We start from the raw sequence: 19,736 nt of genomic DNA, 5'->3' as shown, positions 1-19,736 counted from the left end.
AGGAGAGTCAAAAGAGGGTTACCGCCGAAAATCATATTACAGAGTTGATTATATCTTTGCTTAAATTCAAAATCTTTAATTTTACGTATGATTTTATTTAAAAATAATAATTTTTGTTGCCGCGCATCATTGTGATTTAAAATAAGAAACAGCCATTACACTATACACAATCACCATACCGAATCAGCGATGCCACACTCTATAGCTTTAATTTAAAACCCTTCCTTTTTCTTTCAATAGCTAGCTAGCTAGCTATTTTGAAATTCCAAATATCAATCAATGGTAAAATTCCAAACCTCTTATACTTAGAAGCATATAATATAATAAAGTACTTAATTATGACTAATTAATTTAAAAGAAATTAAAATTTTCAGTATAACAGAAATGATTAAATCCCCTAATTAATCATCGGAAAGGCGAGTTCCGGTCATGAGTAACTCCGCCGGTACTGATGGCCTGGGGGTTCATCCGGCGAGACTGCCGTTCGAGCTTCACCACATCGAACTTCTTCTCCCTCAATGCCTCGTGTTCTCTGGACAAAACGAGCGTCTCTTCATAAAAATCCTCTACCGCTGAATCAATTTCGCAGCCTCTCTCAATCGACAATGGAGCAATCTGAATTTGGTGATCATCGATATTGCATGATGCAGCAGCTGTACCCAATTCCTGAAGCGGCCTCAAATCATCGGCCCAAATAAAAGTGCTTTTACCAGTGTTGTTGTATGGATTTGACTTCGTTCTTGTTAAGAAATTGTCGTTGCTGTTGCTCCGCATGAATGAACCCATGGACGATGATCTCTCCATGGTTTGATGATGAAGTTGATCACTACTTCCATAAATGTTGAGATCTTGAAGAGACGGGAAATTCATGACGGAAACCTCAGGGTTAATATTGGGCTTGTTGTAGCTCGCGGAAGCAGCGGCCACCATGTTTTCACCTGCCAGAGTTTGACATGCTTTCTCAAGAATGGCCTGCATGTATTTCCCTTGAGCCTCAATTCTCAGTTGAAGATGTCTTTGCACCTATAAAATTTATATGAATATTTATTTATTTTCACTAAATATGCATATATATACACTACATATAACTAGATTTAGAAAAATATATACTGCAATGGTTTTTCAGAAGCTGTTTACCTCTAATTGTTCATGGAGCCTTCTGTTCACCTCCATTTGCATGCTAATCGGGTCAATTATAAGATAAGTGATTATACATACAACTCATTAAAGTTCCAAACCATGAAGATAATGAAACACAACGTACTCATTCATGTTACGTCCAAGCATTCCAGATGATGATGCAATGTTGTTTCGTTGGAGTTCTAAAGATGAAGCTGCAACAATTAAATTATTTAATAATTAATATTCCTTATCAAAAGGGTAGATTGATCAAAAATAAAAAAATGGTACTGTATGGCATGCATACTCTATTAACTGATAAATCTTACCATCCTTCATTGAATGATCACTAAATTCTTTGTGAGGCTGTTTTCCAAGCCTGAATTTCTAAAAATACAGAAGCATGAAATAAATTATAAATCAGAACTACACACAGAAATTAGCTCCGCGACTCGTGAAGATGAGTCGATCATGAAACTCTCGTGTTCTATATAAAAACTGATCAGGATTATGCACGAAAAAAAGAAAGAGATGATATATATATAGCCCATGATAGATAAAAAAAAAAAACCTGAAGATGGCTCTTTAGATGATATAGCGTCAAACCCTTGACCCCCATAACTCTCATAATAGTCTTTGGCGTTGCCTCTAAATCACAAATTAAATTACAGAACCAAGAACATGGATTTACAACAACAGATCATTGAAAATGATAAATATGACGTACAAACATGTCTATATACTAAAGATACATACTATCAGGGCCTCCGAGTTGAGTAACAGCATCCACGAATCGTTCATGAAGTTCCACAGTCCACCGGAGCCGAGGCTTTGGATCAGTAGTAAGAACAAGGCCCGAATCTCCTTGAACACACATGGAGTGCTCGTGAGGATTCATACTTGAAGGTTTCTTGGCATGGAACATGATTCTGTTCCTCTCTCTACTCTCTCTCACTACTGCTATCGAATAAGAAGATATTCAAGTACAAATGCTGTGCGCATAGAAAACAGGATGCGGTTTTTCTCTAATTAATAGAATGAAAATAGACACAGGTATGTAAATTAACCCTAATGAAATTAAATAAAAGATAAAAGTAAAGAAAACCGGTCTTTAATTTGTGCTATTTTCAAGTCACCTTTAGTCAAGAATTGCGACTCATTACTTCCTTTAGATTTTATATTATATGTATCCATATATTAATTTTTTTAAAAAAAATCTCTAAATTTCTTAACACCAAAAAATTAAATACACACAAAGAATAGATACTTTGCTTTTTGTGTTATTATCATAAAATTGATCATATTGAGAAATTTTGTGCCAAAAATTGTATAAGATAGATTAACATGCCCATGCTAAATTTTGATGTATTATGCGTTACTTTTAAATGATTGAAATCGCATATGTTATTTAAATTGAAATAAATACGAATCATTTAACATTTGATTACCATATAATTAAAATTTAAGCGTAGCTAAGTAGGGTCTGAACATGAATGCGCAAAGCAAATAATAAATCTATAGCTATTCTCCTTTTTAGTTCTAAAGCTTGGGGAGTTAAATTAAATATCTCCAGTGCTTTTGTGGGATAGAAGATTGCATGCCCCTTCACTTTCTATCACGCAGACAGACAAACAGAATTCACAACTATAGCTTCATTTACCTATTGCAACATTAACGCAATTAACATAGATTGAAATCCGAGGTAATCTTTCACTATCACCTGAGTTCGAAACCAGACATTCGCGGTTTATTTATTTAATCTGAATTAAATAATTATGCCCCATTATTATTATTATATATAAAAGCGTACGCATCAAAAGTTGAGGTTTAACTTTTAGTGACTCATTTAGGCTTTAAAATCATATTATATAGTAAACAAAATAAATATTTAAAAAGCGCGGGTTGGATAGAATATATGGGAACGCTTGCTTGAATATTAAGCATCTTAATATGCTTTCTAGAATTTATTCCTCCTCCTTTGAGTTCAATAAGCGGGACCATATTTATTCTTCCAAGTAAGTGTAATTTTAAATCATATGCAGAGACCCAAATTTTGTGAATTTTTGTCTTATGGGGAAGACAGTGTGTGAGTCAACTCGGTTTCTAATCTTATTGGGAATCTGATTCGTGCAGGACCATTTGATTTTCATGGGCTTCTTTTTATCTCAAAAGTCTAAAAACGTGGAGGCCTTCAAGATCAAGACTCCAGGTATTCAAAATTCATTCAAAAACCTAGTTGGTCAGGGCACACACGTGACACAATATTTATAAATATTATAAACATTTGATTTATTATGAATGTTCTACAAAATCAAAATGACATATATATAAGATTTTCCTGAATGATTTTTTTACATTAAATTCGAAATGGGTATGTACTATTTTTTATGTTTTGTAGCAACTTTTTTTTTAAACTTACAATATTATCGAATCTAAATATGAGCAGCCTAGCCAAGACCAGCAATATTAGTGGGCCTGGGCTGCCATATATGTGCCACCCTCGGATTATTTGGTATATTATTTGATATCAAAATTATTAGTGGGCCTGGGCTGCCATATATGAACCAGCAATATTAGTGGCCTGGGCTGCCATATATGTACATTTGAGATGTACCACCTTGGGCTGCCATATTAGCAGCCTAGCCAAGACCAGCAATTTTTTTCATTATTATTTGGTATATTATTTAATTGATATCAAAATATAAAAAATAAGTATATAACATTTTTTTTCAATATTTGATATGTTGAATGAAAGAGATCTCGACGGAATTCCGATAATTGTGGGGAAATTGTAAGCGATTCCACTCTCCAGTGGAATGTGACATCTTCCTTCGGTGTGCATAATAATAGGGTGCTTCAGTATCTGGCTAAGACGGAGAAATGTGATGAAACCAGACCTTGATCCTGCCATGAAGCTTTTTCCAGAAGATGAAAGAAAATAGTTGTCGACCAAGTACCAACTTCCTGGATTTTTGTCGCTCGATCCAGCTGATACAATCGGCTAGGCTGGAGACTTGGATACATGAAAATGCAAAGTTTTAGGTCGAGGGAATCTGGAACCATGTTCTGAGACTTGGGCGAGATGAAAAAAAACTGGATTTAGACATAACTATGGCGAGATGAGTTATAAATTGAATAAATTTTAACGTAGTCTCATTCAATTATAAAACAAATATTAGGAAATTAATAATTGTAACAACTTGTAGCAAGGATATTAACCATATCCCTGTCCATAGAGGCGAAGCCTTGTACTTTATGAACCGTTGTATTAGCGTACATTCTTCTATGTGCATTTCTGTTGCTCATGAGGAGGTAAATCATTTATCAGACTTTTAACTACCAGTGCTGCTTTGTGATTTGCGATTCATGTTTTTTTATGTTCATTTTTTTCCATTCTATTGCTCGTTTGTCTTAGTCCTTCAATATTTGATAGTAGTTTCATTGGGACCATAGCATAGAATGTCAACCTGATGCCTAAAGTGAAACTTACTAAGAGTCGTAACAGAGTTGCAAATCATTTGAAACAACAGAAACATGTAATGTTCAAATTTAGGTACCATTCTTACGATAAAATTAAGTACACATCACAGGCAGTAGAACTGGGAGGAAATCATGCCCATTTAGCCAGAAAAGACATACATCCAGCACCTAAGAGAAGTGACACATGTGCCCCCAGCTGAAGCCTAACATTGCTTTGCAACTTTGGGTTCAGAAAATCTGCTGCTAACAGATCTACAAGCGCCATGTAAATCAAGATCCCAGATGACGCTGAATTAAAAATCCCTTCAATAATGAGAGCCTTGGTGCTGTTCTCATTGTAAACTCGAGAAATTCCAATCCCGATCCCGATTCCCAGTGGAGTAGTGAGGGAGAAAAAGAGGGCCATAACCGTCGTTTTCAAAGACTTGAATTTGGCCTGATCATCATCCAAAAGGTAGCTTGCTGATATTTCAATCATGCGACTTTAGGATGGTTTTGAAAAGAATAAATGAAAAGGGGATGAAGACTGGAATAACTTTTGTGGCATCGTTGCAATAAAGGATGGAATCATATCGGAAGCATATGAAATGATGAAACATCATGACAACATTTTAATGTTATTGATTCCCAAAACATGTACTATATTTACGGGGAAGCAGTACCTGAGATATGCATCCACCAAGACCCATGCCTTCAAAGAACTGGTGGAAAGACAGAGCAGCCATTAGTGGCTTTACTGTACCAGGGCTCACTGATGCCCCCAGTGAAATCCCGATTATTACCGAATGCACCAAAATTCCCAGCTCGAGAACCTACATGATCATCCAACCAAGATCCAGAAAAAGAAAAAAAAAGGTGTCACTCTTGGAAACACTTTCTACATGTCCTGGACCAGGAAACTAGAGATTAAATAAAGATGTGATAGAAATACTTGAGATATAATCCGCTGTCGGATAAGATCTGACAGACTCGTGTCATGGGAGGGGCTGGCGGCTCCATGAGCGTGGCCATGCGTAGCATGTGTATGTACGTGTACGTGGCCTGTGTGATCATCCTCTGCAGCTTCTTCATCCACACTCACTTGCTTGGCCTTGCTAAAATGCACTTTCTTGTAAAAGGTGGTTGCAACCGTATCTATCATCAATGTTCCAATAGAAGCCATCATGGCCACGAATCCGGTAAAGGGAAATTTCCCCCATGGATTTTCGTCAAGGCAAGAGGATGTCAAGCTGCGGAATGCGTCAGGAAGGATGTGAATGAATCCAGTTGCTAAGATTACGCCAGCGGCGAAGGCCTTGATCATGAAGAATACGTCATTTTCGGGTTTTAGAGCTGCAAGTTTTTTGCCCAAAAGTGGGAGGCTTACTCCAAGCCCACCTGCAGCAAGAACTGCTGCGACGGCCGACAATTTGTACTTGAGAGCTTCACTGTTGTTGCCTTGCTTAGTTCCATTACCACACTCGCAATCTCCAGAAACTTTTTCGAGGATCAAAACAAAGACAAGGGAGTATATAATCATAATTTTATGACCATGATAGAGAAGTTTAATCATGGTGGAACAAAGGGAGAAAATAGAAGAAAAGTTACTGAATTTGAGGTGAATGTAGCTTGTGTGTTTTATAGGAAGAAAGGGGAGCCTTTGTTAATGCTTGCTTTGTCAAATCTTGATGTGGCTGCACGCACTGATGGTCAACTAACTGCTACAAGCAAATTTAACATTCTTAGTATTTACGAACGGTGTAAAAACCAAAGGATGAGCATATCTAGTCAGTCCTTGTGCTCATTGAACGGTCTTGGTGTTACCAACGTACGTTCATCCGTACAAGAGATAAACGTTTTATTTGAAATAATAAATAATATTTCACGTTTTATTTTAAAAGTCAGATATTGAATCAATAAAGGTAAAATAATGCTATTTACTTATTCATAAAATAGAACATGGGGAGGATATATGAGGGTCAAGGCTTGACTGTGCATCACATGGTTAGTGTGACACTTGTAGATTTCAATATTCCAATTATTTGATATTGGCCATCTCCTAACTCAAAGCAACGGCGCACTTTATCTTCACTCTACCGATATTCACAATAAAAATAATATTCTTAGAATTAAAAATAATATTTTTTTATAGATGACCAAAATAAAAATTTGTCTCACAAAATACGACCCGTGAGATCGTCTCACACAAGTTTTTGTCCCGATTTTATTCGTTCTAGAGGAATTTTCAAATTTAATTCTTTATTTATAAAAATTTTAAGCTAAATTTTGCAGGTATTTCTCAGCTGATGGATTCGAATTTTTTGTATTATTTATTATTAAAATTTTCTCCAATTTTCAAAATCTTGTTCCTCCTAATAATTGATCAATAAAAAAATTAAATTCTGTAAAAATCGTCGTCTAAATACCATTTCGACCGAAACACAAATAATTAATATCGATTCATCATTAAATATAATTAATTGGCTTTCTCGTACAATATTGGGGAGGTTTGTTCCTAAGTAATATAATATTGGAATCGTGAAAAGCATTTATTATTCTATCATATGGCAAAGGGCACACACCATCAAAAGGTAATAATTCCATGTACATGCAACTGTGGGAATGGAGACGAAATGTTGTCATGCAAATCCCTAGCACAAGGTTTATTGAGTAGATTTCACCCAACTTTACGAAGTGAAACATCCATAGTAGCCTCATAATGTCGTAATTACATCCTTCCTTTACTTTTATTTTTGCTTGTCTACAAGTAAAGCCTAGGTTCTTTAGTGTTTGCTGCACTTTCTTTTCCTTTTTCTATAGTTGTCTTATTTATGCCTAATTAATTACTTTTGGTGCATGTTACAGATCTTGATTTATTTGTTTGGAGTTGTAATTGATTGAAGTTTCGTGATCAAGGCCTAGCTTAAACGGAGTCTAGTCCCGAGATAAATATAAATTGTTTCCATATATAGTCCTTAACATAATTATTATTAACTAACAATTTATGGGAAAAATTGTCAAAAATATATATCTTTTTTCAAATTTTTTACTTCACTAATTTTTAACTTTCCACTAACATCAACTTTCATTCCATATAATCTCTATTTCTTTTTATTCTCCTTCTTTTTTTTCCTAAGTTGTTAATGCTATAAATGTTATCTTATGCATTCGTCTATATTTTCTAAAAAAAATAAAATTAATGTATTATATTATACACGCACGTGTAGTTATTTGTTTTATTCTTGATTTATATATTTACTCAATCTAGTTATGCACTTTATATGTATTTGTAGATATGAATGCATATACGCTGCGAGTGTGTGTATGTCTACATATATAATAAATATATAGTATTTTATATAACTCTAATTGAAGTATTTTTTTCAAGAATAATATCCCGCTCATATCTACATTTTTTAAAGATAATTTGTGTTGAGGTATATATTTACATAATATAATAAGTAAATTAAAATGTACAAATTAAATAAAAAGTATCTGGATACATTAAATTATGCAAAATATCTTTTTCAAATAAAACTGTTACTGGTTTTTAAAATTTATTTTTTTTCAGCCCCCCATTTTGAAAGCCTGGCTTCGCCTGTATTAATAAGGAACATTTGACCTAAAATTACTTATTTATGAAATTATCAAGTAATTTACACTTGTTACGGCCCAATTAAACCGACAAATATGGGCTGAAATGAGCACACAGTCGAGGCTTGAAACCGACAAATTATGCTTCAGGTTTGCGATTATATATAATATAATATGAGTTGATTTGAATGCCTTTACCTTTTGATCTCATCTCTGCTTTTTGGTTGTAGTTAGTATTTCATTTCATACGGGATCTTAAGGTTCCTTCATTATTTCATTAGCTTAGTCTAGGGTTGTTCTAGATACAGGTGACCGCATTTTGATGATGAACCTTATTTTTGAAATTTTGGATTATATTTTATTTCGATATAAATGTCCTAAATGGATCATTGGACTTCAATTATATGTGTTCTTGCTTATTGTGGTTAAGAATGGGTTATAATTGTATTATTGGATAAGTTAGGTCATTTTGCTCAATTTCAAACTTATGTGTAGTTTATGTCACGTGCCTTTTGTGTATTTCTTTTGGACTCAAGCACACCCCTTTCACGAATAATTGTTTGCTTTGATATTGTGTATTTTGTATTGTTTTAGCCTTTAGGTGGTGACTTTTGGGCATCTGGGGGTGATTAGATGGTAGCGGGGCTTGCGCTGTGAGGAGTCGCATCACAAATTCACGGCAATGGGCTTAGGGATATTTGATACGTCCATTTATATTTATTGATTCTAGAAGTCCAAATAAAGGAGGCTATTATTTTCACCGGCAATCGACACCATGGCATCGGCATAGAGCCCTTCACCACTATTCATGGTGCATAAACAGAATCCCCAGTTGAATCACTTGCCTTCTGATGGAAATGACTTACGGAAACCCAAGACTGAGGTAACAGTGAAGACTGAAGATTCATCCATCTATTATCTCAAAAAAAGAAGAACCATCTATTTGTTTTATCATGGACTGCTCTTTTCTGCTGTTTTTTAAAATATGTTACTCTTACTCTACTTATGGGAATTTTTTTTTTAATCTTGCCAAATTTTGAGTCTTTTGTGCCAATTTTTTATAATCGAAAAAATATGGTCTGTTTCTGGGTGTCGTGTTTGCGCGTCTAGTTTTAGTGACAAACAGTAGATTTTTTTGTGTTTGTTTTTGTTTTGCTTAGCAATTTTCCTCCAATTATTTGTACAATATGTTGAGGCTTTGTGATTCTTTTTTCGCATGACACTGGCCATTACATTTTGAATAGATTTCAGTAGCAAATGAGGATCGTTTTATGTATCCCGTTGTGGTTTCACTTCTTCTGTGTTACTGTGCAGGTGACTGGTTTCAACAGTGTCTCCATCACCTCTTGCATTTACCATTGTTGCAAGAGGTGTGCAAAGAAGAGACAAAGGAGAAAGTATCTTCCTCAAGAAATATTTTCCAAAGTTCTTTTACATCTTCCAGCTCAAGTTTTACATGATGCTGTGAGGTATGTTTGCCGAGACTGGAACCTCGTGATCCATTCCCAAAATTTTATTTACGATCACCTTCGGGATTCAAATAGTGGGCTGATAATTCAGGGTTGTGTTTCTCTTAGAAAAACTTTTGTGGAAATGCGACAAGGTTGTCTCGAGATATCTAAGTTTGATTTTGGGTTTAACGATCTAGTATCTAGTAGCTGCAATGGTTTGGTGTTGACCACTGACGTCAATAACATGCATATTCTCATTGTTGTTAATCCCGTGACAAAGCAGCGTCTCTCTCTTCCTCCATTTTTCAGTCCATCATTCTTTGCAGATTTTTGTGGTTTTGCATTTGTTGTGCCTTCCATGGAGTATAAAGTGGTGACGTCTTATGATCGTTTGTTTAGTGCTAATGTACAATGTGCAGTGCTAACTATTGGAGTTGATCGAGTTTGGAGGCATATTGATATCCAACACTTGTCTCTCACAACTAGAAAAGCTCTTTGTGGTTTCCCATTGACTACTGGAGCCTTTGTGCACTGGATTGACAAAGCTGTTGTTTTGACTTTGAATATGGAGACTGAAACCATTCACCAGTTTTCTCATCCTCCAGTAGGGTTGATATACGGAAAATTTTTACCTATGGAAAATAATCTAACCTATGTTTGTAAGGCCAATGATTTTTTGTGGGAGGTTTGGGAAATGAATCTGGAAACTGGAGTGTGGAACAAGTCGTTTAGCTTTGATTTGGGAATTCAGGTTTCCAGATACAAGGACTTTTTTGATTCGCAGAGGAATTTAGTTCCCTATGGTTGGTTAGTACAAAGGGAGTTATTGGTTTTCGGTGCTCCAATTTGTCATCAGAGTATATGTATGGCTTACAATGTCAAGAGAAAAGAGGTTACTTTGTTCGAGTTGGATCCCAGTAAGGAACCGTACAATATTAAAGCTCATGTTAAGAGTCTTATTTGGTTGCAATGAGGATTTTAACTATCAATTTCTTGTTTGTTATTCGCATTACTTATTTCCCGGCGTAATGAGCTTCTAACGGACTTGGTTATGGCAAAAACTTGTGTGAGACGGTCTCACGGGTCGTATCTGTGAGACGGATTTCATATTTGGGTCACCAATGAAAAAATATTACTTTTTATGCTAAGAGTATTACTTTTTATTGTGAATATGGGTAGGGTTGACCCGTCTCACAGATTATGATCCGTGAGACGGTCTCACATGAGACTCACCCCTTGGTTATTTGGTCTTACGGGGGACATTTGGTCTTACTTCATTTCTGGCTGATGAATTTAGAAATATTTAGATACAATGAAATATTTTATTTTTGAAACCTGGATTTAGAAAGATACCATTTATCACATCGTGTGATTTTCTACTTTATGCTTTTTCTTTTGTATAAACACAATTTAAATTATCACACAGACTGGCTGTGTTTGGTATTCACGATTACTATATCCATTGCATTTTTTTTTTCAATCCTTGGTTTTATGTTTATGATTAGAACAACCCTCGGTTGGAGGTGGGTTAAACAAATCAAGAAACTATAGTAATGTGGATTAATAGTTGAAATTACCAGCGCATCCTTAATCTTTTTGTTTTACCATCTCGTCGTTATTCCTATTCCTTTTAAACTCATTTTGATCCACGGTGAATTGGCGTTAACTGCTTCAATCTCAATGGAGTAGGAATTGGAGAATGCCACTTTGGGATTTATGTTAATAGAAGAAGAATGCATGAAAAATGCCTAATCAAATGCACAAATCAAAGCAAATTTTATCTCCACGTGTCTTGAAAATGATTTCCTTAAACATGGGAAATTATGTTGGAGAAACTTGTGGCATTTGAAGTTTCAAGATCGCCTCGTCTTGAGTCTAAAGACGATACTAATAAGCTTTTTGTCTTAAAAACGGGAAATGTTTTGAACACTCGTAGTCCATAGAATTGAAAATTGGAGAACCATCGAGTTATGAAGGAACTAAAAATTGTTGTATGGTTGTAATCAAATTGATATATGATGCAATTAAAAAAAATTCGCATCCAATAAAATACCTTAACCGATGATCACGAACCAATTTCTTCAATGGACTCGAATCGAACCGTCAAAAAATATAACAGTGTATCAAAAAAACATGTGAGAGAAAAAATAACTGGCAAATTCACTCCGATATTTAAATCAGTATAATATTTGAGAGAAAAAAATACAAGACTAACGTAAACTAACGTTAATAGATATATATAAATCGCCCTTTGATTAGAGTCGGAAGTCCTTTATTTAAAAGTACAAAGTCCTAGATGGTCAAATGAGCTTTTGCACATAAATTAGTCAATCTAAATATGTACTGTCTTTGAAAGATTATTGGAATTTGCTCCTCTTTGGTTTCTATAAATTATGGAATCTTTACCCGTTATTTATTACATATACTATTAATTTAATAATTGAATTTATAAAATTTGAAAAAGAAAATATATTAAGAAATTATATTGCATAGAAATTAGAAACCTAGGTTAAAAAGGATAATAGCTAAGTTAAGTTGTGTTCTGATTTTTGATCTTTTTTATATGAGTGTTAATATGGAGTTAGACACATCAACATTTTTCAATGTCACATCAGTATTTTCAAGTGTCACACCAGTATTTCGACAAAAAAAAAAAACCAAAAACCAAAACATAATCAATAATGGCAACATGCGGGTTTGGGACGGGTTTGACAAATCCAAGGACCCAACAATTTGAAATTTATTTCTAATTTATATCACTACTGAGTAAAAGTAAGATGATGATTTAAGAATTGATATATTGTTTCACACTAAACAATACGATTCTATTATAGAACTCCATGGCTTTCAAAAAAAAATAATCTTTCTAATTGCATCCTTATATATTTCGCACATATTTTTATCTGTGAGACGAGTTGTTCAATGCATGTGTACAGTGAAAGTAATATTTTGACATAAAAATTAATATTTTTTTATTGATATGAGTAAATAAGATATATGTTTGGCAAAATTGACCAATAAAACCATTTTATATAAGTTTTGTGTAAGTACTTTCATTAGACTAAAGCAATGCTAGCTTTTACAAGATATATACATTAAACTTGATTTGGAAATTTTTGAGATAAAATTACAAATTTGAAAACTGAATCGTATGCATGCATCGCAATAATTGTAATGATATTTAATATAGATTTCTTTATCTAGATTAATTAACTTGATATTAAATTACATTACCCACCACAAGCTTTATTATTATTATTATTATTATTATTATTATTATTATTATTATTATTATTATTATACACACACACACCAAAACCTCTATGTTTATAATTATTGAAAATTGAGATATATTTGGTGATTAAAAGGAGGTTACCTAAAGGAGTGGAGCCCACACTGAAACTTTATTGTAACTGTTTAATCTATTACTATTATTAAGAATCTCTATAATAGAGACAAAATAGTGTCTTGGTCTGTTTTTGGATTTTCCCATTTTGTCTTTATGTGCTATCAATATTACACTTTGGTTTTAATTTATTTTTAATTTCAAAAAACATTTTTTTTATTTTTTTAATTACAACAATTCAAATAGCACTTTATTTCCTCGATAATTTATCAAATTTTTACTTTAGTCTCTCGATAATTATAAAAAAATTACACACACGCACCGCATGTGCAAAGTAGCTAGTGTGTGAGAATGGGTGGAGCAGTGCTCAAATAGCTAAGTTAAGTTGTGTTCTCGATATTACAATATTATCGAATCTAAATATGAGCAGCCTAGCCAAGACCAGCAATATTAGTGGGCCTGGGCTGCCATATATGTACCACCCTCGGATTATTTGGTATATTATTTGATATCAAAATTATTAGTGGGCCTGGGCTGCCATATATGTACCAGCAATATTATTTGATATGCACCACCCTGGGCTGCCATATTAGCAGCCTAGCCAAGACCAGCAATTTTTGTTACCTTTTTTTTCATTATTATTTGGTATATTATTTAATTGATGTATCAAAATATAAAAAACAAGTATATAATATTTTTTTCAATATTTGATATGTTGAATGAAAGAGATTTCGATGGAATTCCGATAATTGTGAGGAAATTGTAAGCGACTCCACTCTCCAGTGGAATGTGACATCTTCCTTCGGTGTGCATAATAATAGGGTGCTTCAGTATCTGGCTAAGACGGAGAAATGTGATGATCACCAGACCTTGATCCTGCAATGAAGAATTTTCCAGAAGATGAAAGAAAAGAGTTGTCGACCAAGTACCAACTTCCTGGATTTTTGTCCCTCGATCCAGCTGATACAATCGGCTAAGCTGGAGACTTGGATACATGATAATGCAAAGTTTTAGGTCGAGGGAATCTGGAACCATGTCTGAGACTCGGGCGAGATGAAAAAAACTGGATTTAGACATAACTACGTCGTACACATGCTTAAACCGGGAAGTTTGAGATAGCGATTTCCATCTTCTAAGACATGGAAAAGGCTGGTTTTCCGAAAAACTCCATCGACTTAGTCCTCTCTCTTGGAGATGCATGCTGCTTCTGAGCAAGTGGATGCTCTCTAACACCATGACAAATACTAGTTTGTGACCTGAACTGCACACATATAAAGCTGTTTTGGCCTTGCTGGCAAAAAAGAGTGTTGAGTTTTAAATTGAATGAATTTTAACGTAGTCTCATTCAATTATAAAACAAATGAATTTAACGTAGTCGCAAAATTTTACCTCATCTTACAAGATGCCAGGAAGAGCACAATGGGAGCTTAGAGTGGTAGAACCAAATTGTTCGGCATAATGTTTTAAATGGGACTACGTTAAAATTTGACATTCTGATGCATCAAACTCTATCGGCTAGTTCAGCACCTGAAGTCAGACCCTTACCCCTTCGAAAACCGCCTACCCCTTTTTGAAAGAGATTGTTGTCACGCCCCGGGACGGGGGCTAGTTGACACCGGCGTTGCTCTCAAATTTATATTCGAAAACAACAAGTCTCAGAAGTACAGAATTTCAGAAACCAATCTTTTATTCATAATACTGAATATTCATTGTCTGATACAACTCAAATAGTAAATGTTTTACAGCGGAAATGTAAAACAAACCAGGCATAACAATGTCTACAAATGCAGCGGAAAACAACATAAATAAGACTGAGAATTAACACTCTTCTTCACCAGCCCCAAAACTGGATCTGCTCTTCTTCTTCTAGCCTTTCTTCATCGTTCTTATCTGGAATGGTTTGGTGGGTGAGTGATATGGTTGTCACTCAGTAAGCGGGGGCGGGAATAACTCCCAGTTTTCGTTTTCAACAGAAACAGTAATACAATAATGTACAGAAAACTTGTATTTTCATAACAGAATCAAAATTCAGAATTTACATGTTTCAGAACAGAAATCAGAATTAATAAGCACTGAGCACGTTAGTGAATTTCATGGCTAAACTGATATCAGTCCCCTATATGTTCTCTCCTCTAAGGGGTGAGGCCAGAATCAGAATCAGAATCAGAATTCAGAAATGTGCAGAATATATATTCCTACCATTAGTTCACTAGGGAGTTTCAGTGCTTCAAAACATATATCAGAATTAACATACAGAAACAAACTTTAAAACAGAATTATCAAACGGATTTTAAGTTATTTATACATAAGCCCACTTACCGTAATTTGCTTAAAGAATTTCGGTTGGAGTCTGAAATCTGCTTGTTCTTGCTACTGGTTCTCTACTGCTCGAAAATCAGCACTCTCTTAGCTCGAAAATTCAAGTGATAAATCTCAAGATTTTGGTAAACCAATTCAGGTGTTTGAGAGTGCTATTTATAGACCAAAATCTGACTGTTAGCCTTCCAATTAATGGCCATAATCTGTCATTACCATCCTTTATTCCATGTTAAATGCTTCAGTTACAAGTCCTGAGTAGAACCAGTAACTGTCTGCTGCTTTCTCGTTCTTCTACTGCTGCTGTTTTCTCGCTATTCTGGTGCTGGATTCTAATCTGCTGGATTTTGGTTTGCTGGAAAATGTCATCTTCTGAAATATGAGTTGCTGCTGATATTATGATATCTACCGCTACTGCTGGAATTTCAGATTCTCACAATTGTAGTTGCGAAAGTTGTTGATGATTTGTTGTGTTTGTCTAGTAAAATCATGGTCATTAACTGACATTCTTATCCATGTGCTTCACATTTCTGTAACCGCTAGTGAACAACAGGGAGTCTTGATGTCTCTGGAACTGTTCCTAACCACACAGAGTTACTTATTGCTTCCGGCAATTCAGTCATTTAAAGTCAGATTCTTTCTTAGTTGCCTGAGGTTTAAATTAACAATTGTAACAACTTGTAGCAAGGATATTAACCATATGCCTGTCCATAGAGGCGAAGCCTTATACTTTATGAACCGTTGTATTAGCGTACATTCTTCTATGTGCATTTCTGTTGCTCATGAGGAGGTAAATCATTTATCAGACTTTTAACTACCAGTGCTGCTTTGTGATTTGCGATTCATGTTTTTTATGTTCATTTTTTTCCATTCTATTGCTCGTTTGTCTTAGTCCTTCAATATTTGATAGTAGTTTCATTGGGACCATAGCATAGAATGTCAACCTGATGCCTAAAGTGAAACTTACTAAGAGTCGTAACAGAGTTGCAAATCATTTGAAACAACAGAAACATGTAATGTTCAAATTTAGGTACCATTCTTACGATAAAATTAAGTACACATCACAGGCAGTAGAACTGGGAGGAAATCATGCCCATTTAGCCAGAAAAGACATACATCCAGCACCTAAGAGAAGTGACACATGTGCCCCCAGCTGAAGCCTAACATTGCTTTGCAACTTTGGGTTCAGAAAATCTGCTGCTAACAGATCTACAAGCGCCATGTAAATCAAGATCCCAGATGACGCTGAATTAAAAATCCCTTCAATAATGAGAGCCTTGGTGCTGTTCTCATTGTAAACTCGAGAAATTCCAATCCCGATCCCGATTCCCAGTGGAGTAGTGAGGGAGAAAAAGAGGGCCATAACCGTCGTTTTCAAAGACTTGAATTTGGCCTGATCATCATCCAAAAGGTAGCTTGCTGATATTTCAATCATGCGACTTTAGGATGGTTTTGAAAAGAATAAATGAAAAGGGGATGAAGACTGGAATAACTTTTGTGGCATCGTTGCAATAAAGGATGGAATCATATCGGAAGCATATGAAATGATGAAACATCATGACAACATTTTAATGTTATTGATTCCCAAAACATGTACTATATTTACGGGGAAGCAGTACCTGAGATATGCATCCACCAAGACCCATGCCTTCAAAGAACTGGTGGAAAGACAGAGCAGCCATTAGTGGCTTTACTGTACCAGGGCTCACTGATGCCCCCAGTGAAATCCCGATTATTACCGAATGCACCAAAATTCCCAGCTCGAGAACCTACATGATCATCCAACCAAGATCCAGAAAAAGAAAAAAAAAGGTGTCACTCTTGGAAACACTTTCTACATGTCCTGGACCAGGAAACTAGAGATTAAATAAAGATGTGATAGAAATACTTGAGATATTATCCGCTGTCGGATAAGATCTGACAGACTCGTGTCATGGGAGGGGCTGGCGGCTCCATGAGCGTGGCCATGCGTAGCATGTGTATGTACGTGTACGTGGCCTGTGTGATCGTCCTCTGCAGCTTCTTCATCCACACTCACTTGCTTGGCCTTGCTAAAATGCACTTTCTTGTAAAAGGTGGTTGCAACCGTATCTATCATCAATGTTCCAATAGAAGCCATCATGGCCACGAATCCGGTAAAGGGAAATTTCCCCCATGGATTTTCGTCAAGGCAAGGGGATGTCAAGCTGCGGAATGCGTCAGGAAGGATGTGAATAAATCCAGTTGCTAAGATTACGCCAGCGGCGAAGGCCTTGATCATGAAGAATACGTCATTTTCGGGTTTCAGAGCTGCAAATTTTTTGCCCAGAAGTGGGAGGCTTACTCCAAGCCCACCTGCAGCAAGAACTGCTGCGACGGCCGACAATTTGTACTTGAGAGCTTCACTGTTGTTGCCTTGCTTAGTTCCATTACCACACTCGCAATCTCCAGAAACTTTCTCGAGAATCAAAACAAAGACAAGGGAGTATATAATCATAATCTTATCACCATGATAGAGAAGTTTAATCATGGTGGAACAAAGGGAGAAAATAGAAGAAAAGTTACTGAATTTGAGGTGAATGTAGCTTGTGTGTTTTATAGGAAGAAAGGGGAGCCTTTGTTAATGCTTGCTTTGTCAAATCTTGATGTGGCTGCACGCACTGATGGTCAACTAACTGCTGCAAGCAAATTTAACATTCTTAGTATTTACGAACGGTGTAAAAACCAAAGGATGAGCATATCTAGTCAGTCCTTGTGCTCATTGAACGGTCTTGGTGTTACCAACGTACGTGTATCCGTACAAGAGATAAACGTTTTGTTTGAAGAGTGAGTCTCATGTGATACCGTCTCATGGATCATAATATATGAGACGGGTCAACCCTATCCATATTCACAATAAAAAGTAATACTCTTAGCATAAAAAGTAATATTTTTTCATGGGTGATCCAAATAAGAGATCCGTCTCACAAATACGACCCGTGAGACCGTTTCATACAAGTTTTTGTCAAATTTGAAATAATAAAATCATATTTCACGTTTCATTTTAAGAGTCAGATATTGAATCAATAAAGGTAAAATAATGCTATTTACTTATTCATAAAATAGAACATGGAAAGGATGAGGGTCAAGCCTCGACTGTGCATCACATGGTTAGTGTGACACTTGTAGATTTCAATATTCCAATTATTTGATATTGGCCATCTCCTAGCTCAAAGCAACAGTGCACTTTATCTTCACCAATTTTATTCGTTTGAGAGGAATTTTCAAATTTAATTCTTTATTTATAACTAAATTTTGTAAGTATTTCTCAGTTGATGGATTCGAACTTTTTAGTATTATTTATATTTATTATTAAAATTTTCTCCAATTTTCAAAATCTCGTTCCTCCTAATAATTGATCAATAAAAAAATTAAATTCTGTAAAAATCGTCGTCTAAATACCATTTCGACCGAAACACAAATAATTAATATCGATTCATCATTAAATATAATTAATTGGCTTTCTCGTACAATATTGGGGAGGTTTGTTCCTAAATAATATAATATTGGAATCGTGAAAAGCATTTATTATTCTATCATATGGCCAAAGGCACACACCATCAAAAGGTAATAATTCCATGTACATGCAACTGTGGGAATGGAGACAAAATGTTGTCATGCAAATCCCTAGCACAAGGTTTATTGAGTAGATTTCACCCAACTTTACGAAGTGAAACATCCATAGTAGCCTCATAATGTCGTAATTACATCCTTCCTTTTCTTTCTTTTTGCTTGTCTACAAGTAAAGCCTAGGTTCTTTAAGTGTTTGCTGCACTTTCTTTTCCTTTTTCTATAGTTAGTCTTATTTGTGCCTAATTAATTTATTTTCGGTGTCACGCCTCGGTTTTTCTTGGCTAGATCTTGATTTATTTGTTTGCAGTTGTAATTGATTGAAGTTTCATGATCAAGGCTTAGCTTAAACAGAGTCTAGTCCCGAGATATAATCTCTATTTCTTTTTATTCTCATTCTTTTTTTCCTAAGTTGTTCTAGAAATTTTATCTTATGCATTCATCTATATTTTCTAAAAACAATAATATTCATGTATTATATTATACACGCACGTGTGGTTATTTATATTCATTCTATACTTTCAAAGACTTTTAATGATTTTTTTAAATGATGGACTTTTGTGGAGTTGATAGATTTTTATTGACTTTTATGGAATCTCATAGAATTGTAAAACAAATTTTATAGACTCTTATAGACTTTTTTCAAGATTTTTGTAGATTTTTGTAAACTTTTTCATAGAATTATGTGAATTTTGTAGTTTATAATTGTGATTTATTTTTATTAATTTTTTTAAAAATAATTATTGGACATAGATAACCTCTTCAATTTTAAATTATTATTTTTATTTATGAATGTAAATGAATTTTACTTACTTACAAGTTAAATCAATTTAATTTGTGAAAAACGACAAATGAATTATCCA

At 34.8% G+C, this 19,736-nt stretch overlaps 4 protein-coding genes across 4 annotated transcripts; 1 reads left to right on the top strand and 3 right to left on the bottom strand.

The window, feature by feature from the left end:
• Nucleotides 1-319: 319 nt before the first annotated feature.
• Nucleotides 320-2,271, bottom strand: LOC140813041 (myb family transcription factor IPN2-like). Its single transcript, XM_073171453.1, has 6 exons — nucleotides 1,876-2,271; nucleotides 1,691-1,767; nucleotides 1,449-1,506; nucleotides 1,265-1,334; nucleotides 1,138-1,180; nucleotides 320-1,023 (listed from the first exon to the last, which is right to left on the bottom strand). Exons 1-6 carry the CDS (start codon nucleotides 2,042-2,044, stop codon nucleotides 406-408), a joined length of 1,035 nt encoding a protein of 344 aa, XP_073027554.1. The 5' UTR covers nucleotides 2,045-2,271; the 3' UTR covers nucleotides 320-405.
• A 2,338-nt stretch (nucleotides 2,272-4,609) lies between these two features.
• Nucleotides 4,610-6,600, bottom strand: LOC140813067 (zinc transporter 1-like). Its single transcript, XM_073171484.1, has 3 exons — nucleotides 5,531-6,600; nucleotides 5,262-5,411; nucleotides 4,610-5,035 (listed from the first exon to the last, which is right to left on the bottom strand). The coding sequence occupies exons 1-3, from the start codon at nucleotides 6,149-6,151 to the stop codon at nucleotides 4,730-4,732; spliced, it is 1,077 nt and encodes a 358-aa protein (XP_073027585.1). The 5' UTR covers nucleotides 6,152-6,600; the 3' UTR covers nucleotides 4,610-4,729.
• Nucleotides 6,601-8,355: 1,755 nt separating this feature from the next.
• LOC140812617 (uncharacterized) lies at nucleotides 8,356-10,673 on the top strand. The gene is made up of 2 exons (XM_073170932.1): nucleotides 8,356-9,055; nucleotides 9,487-10,673. Exons 1-2 carry the CDS (start codon nucleotides 8,981-8,983, stop codon nucleotides 10,594-10,596), a joined length of 1,185 nt encoding a protein of 394 aa, XP_073027033.1. The 5' UTR covers nucleotides 8,356-8,980; the 3' UTR covers nucleotides 10,597-10,673.
• A 5,579-nt stretch (nucleotides 10,674-16,252) lies between these two features.
• Nucleotides 16,253-18,082, bottom strand: LOC140812769 (zinc transporter 1-like). Its single transcript, XM_073171127.1, has 3 exons — nucleotides 17,174-18,082; nucleotides 16,905-17,054; nucleotides 16,253-16,678 (listed from the first exon to the last, which is right to left on the bottom strand). The coding sequence occupies exons 1-3, from the start codon at nucleotides 17,792-17,794 to the stop codon at nucleotides 16,373-16,375; spliced, it is 1,077 nt and encodes a 358-aa protein (XP_073027228.1). The 5' UTR covers nucleotides 17,795-18,082; the 3' UTR covers nucleotides 16,253-16,372.
• Nucleotides 18,083-19,736: the final 1,654 nt, after the last annotated feature.

This window comes from Primulina eburnea, chromosome 14, assembly GCF_022965805.1.
Source record: "Primulina eburnea isolate SZY01 chromosome 14, ASM2296580v1, whole genome shotgun sequence".
Taxonomy (NCBI): Eukaryota; Viridiplantae; Streptophyta; class Magnoliopsida; order Lamiales; family Gesneriaceae; genus Primulina; species Primulina eburnea.
Note: the sequence above shows the minus strand (reverse complement) of the source record. Positions and strands in the feature narration are given on the sequence as shown.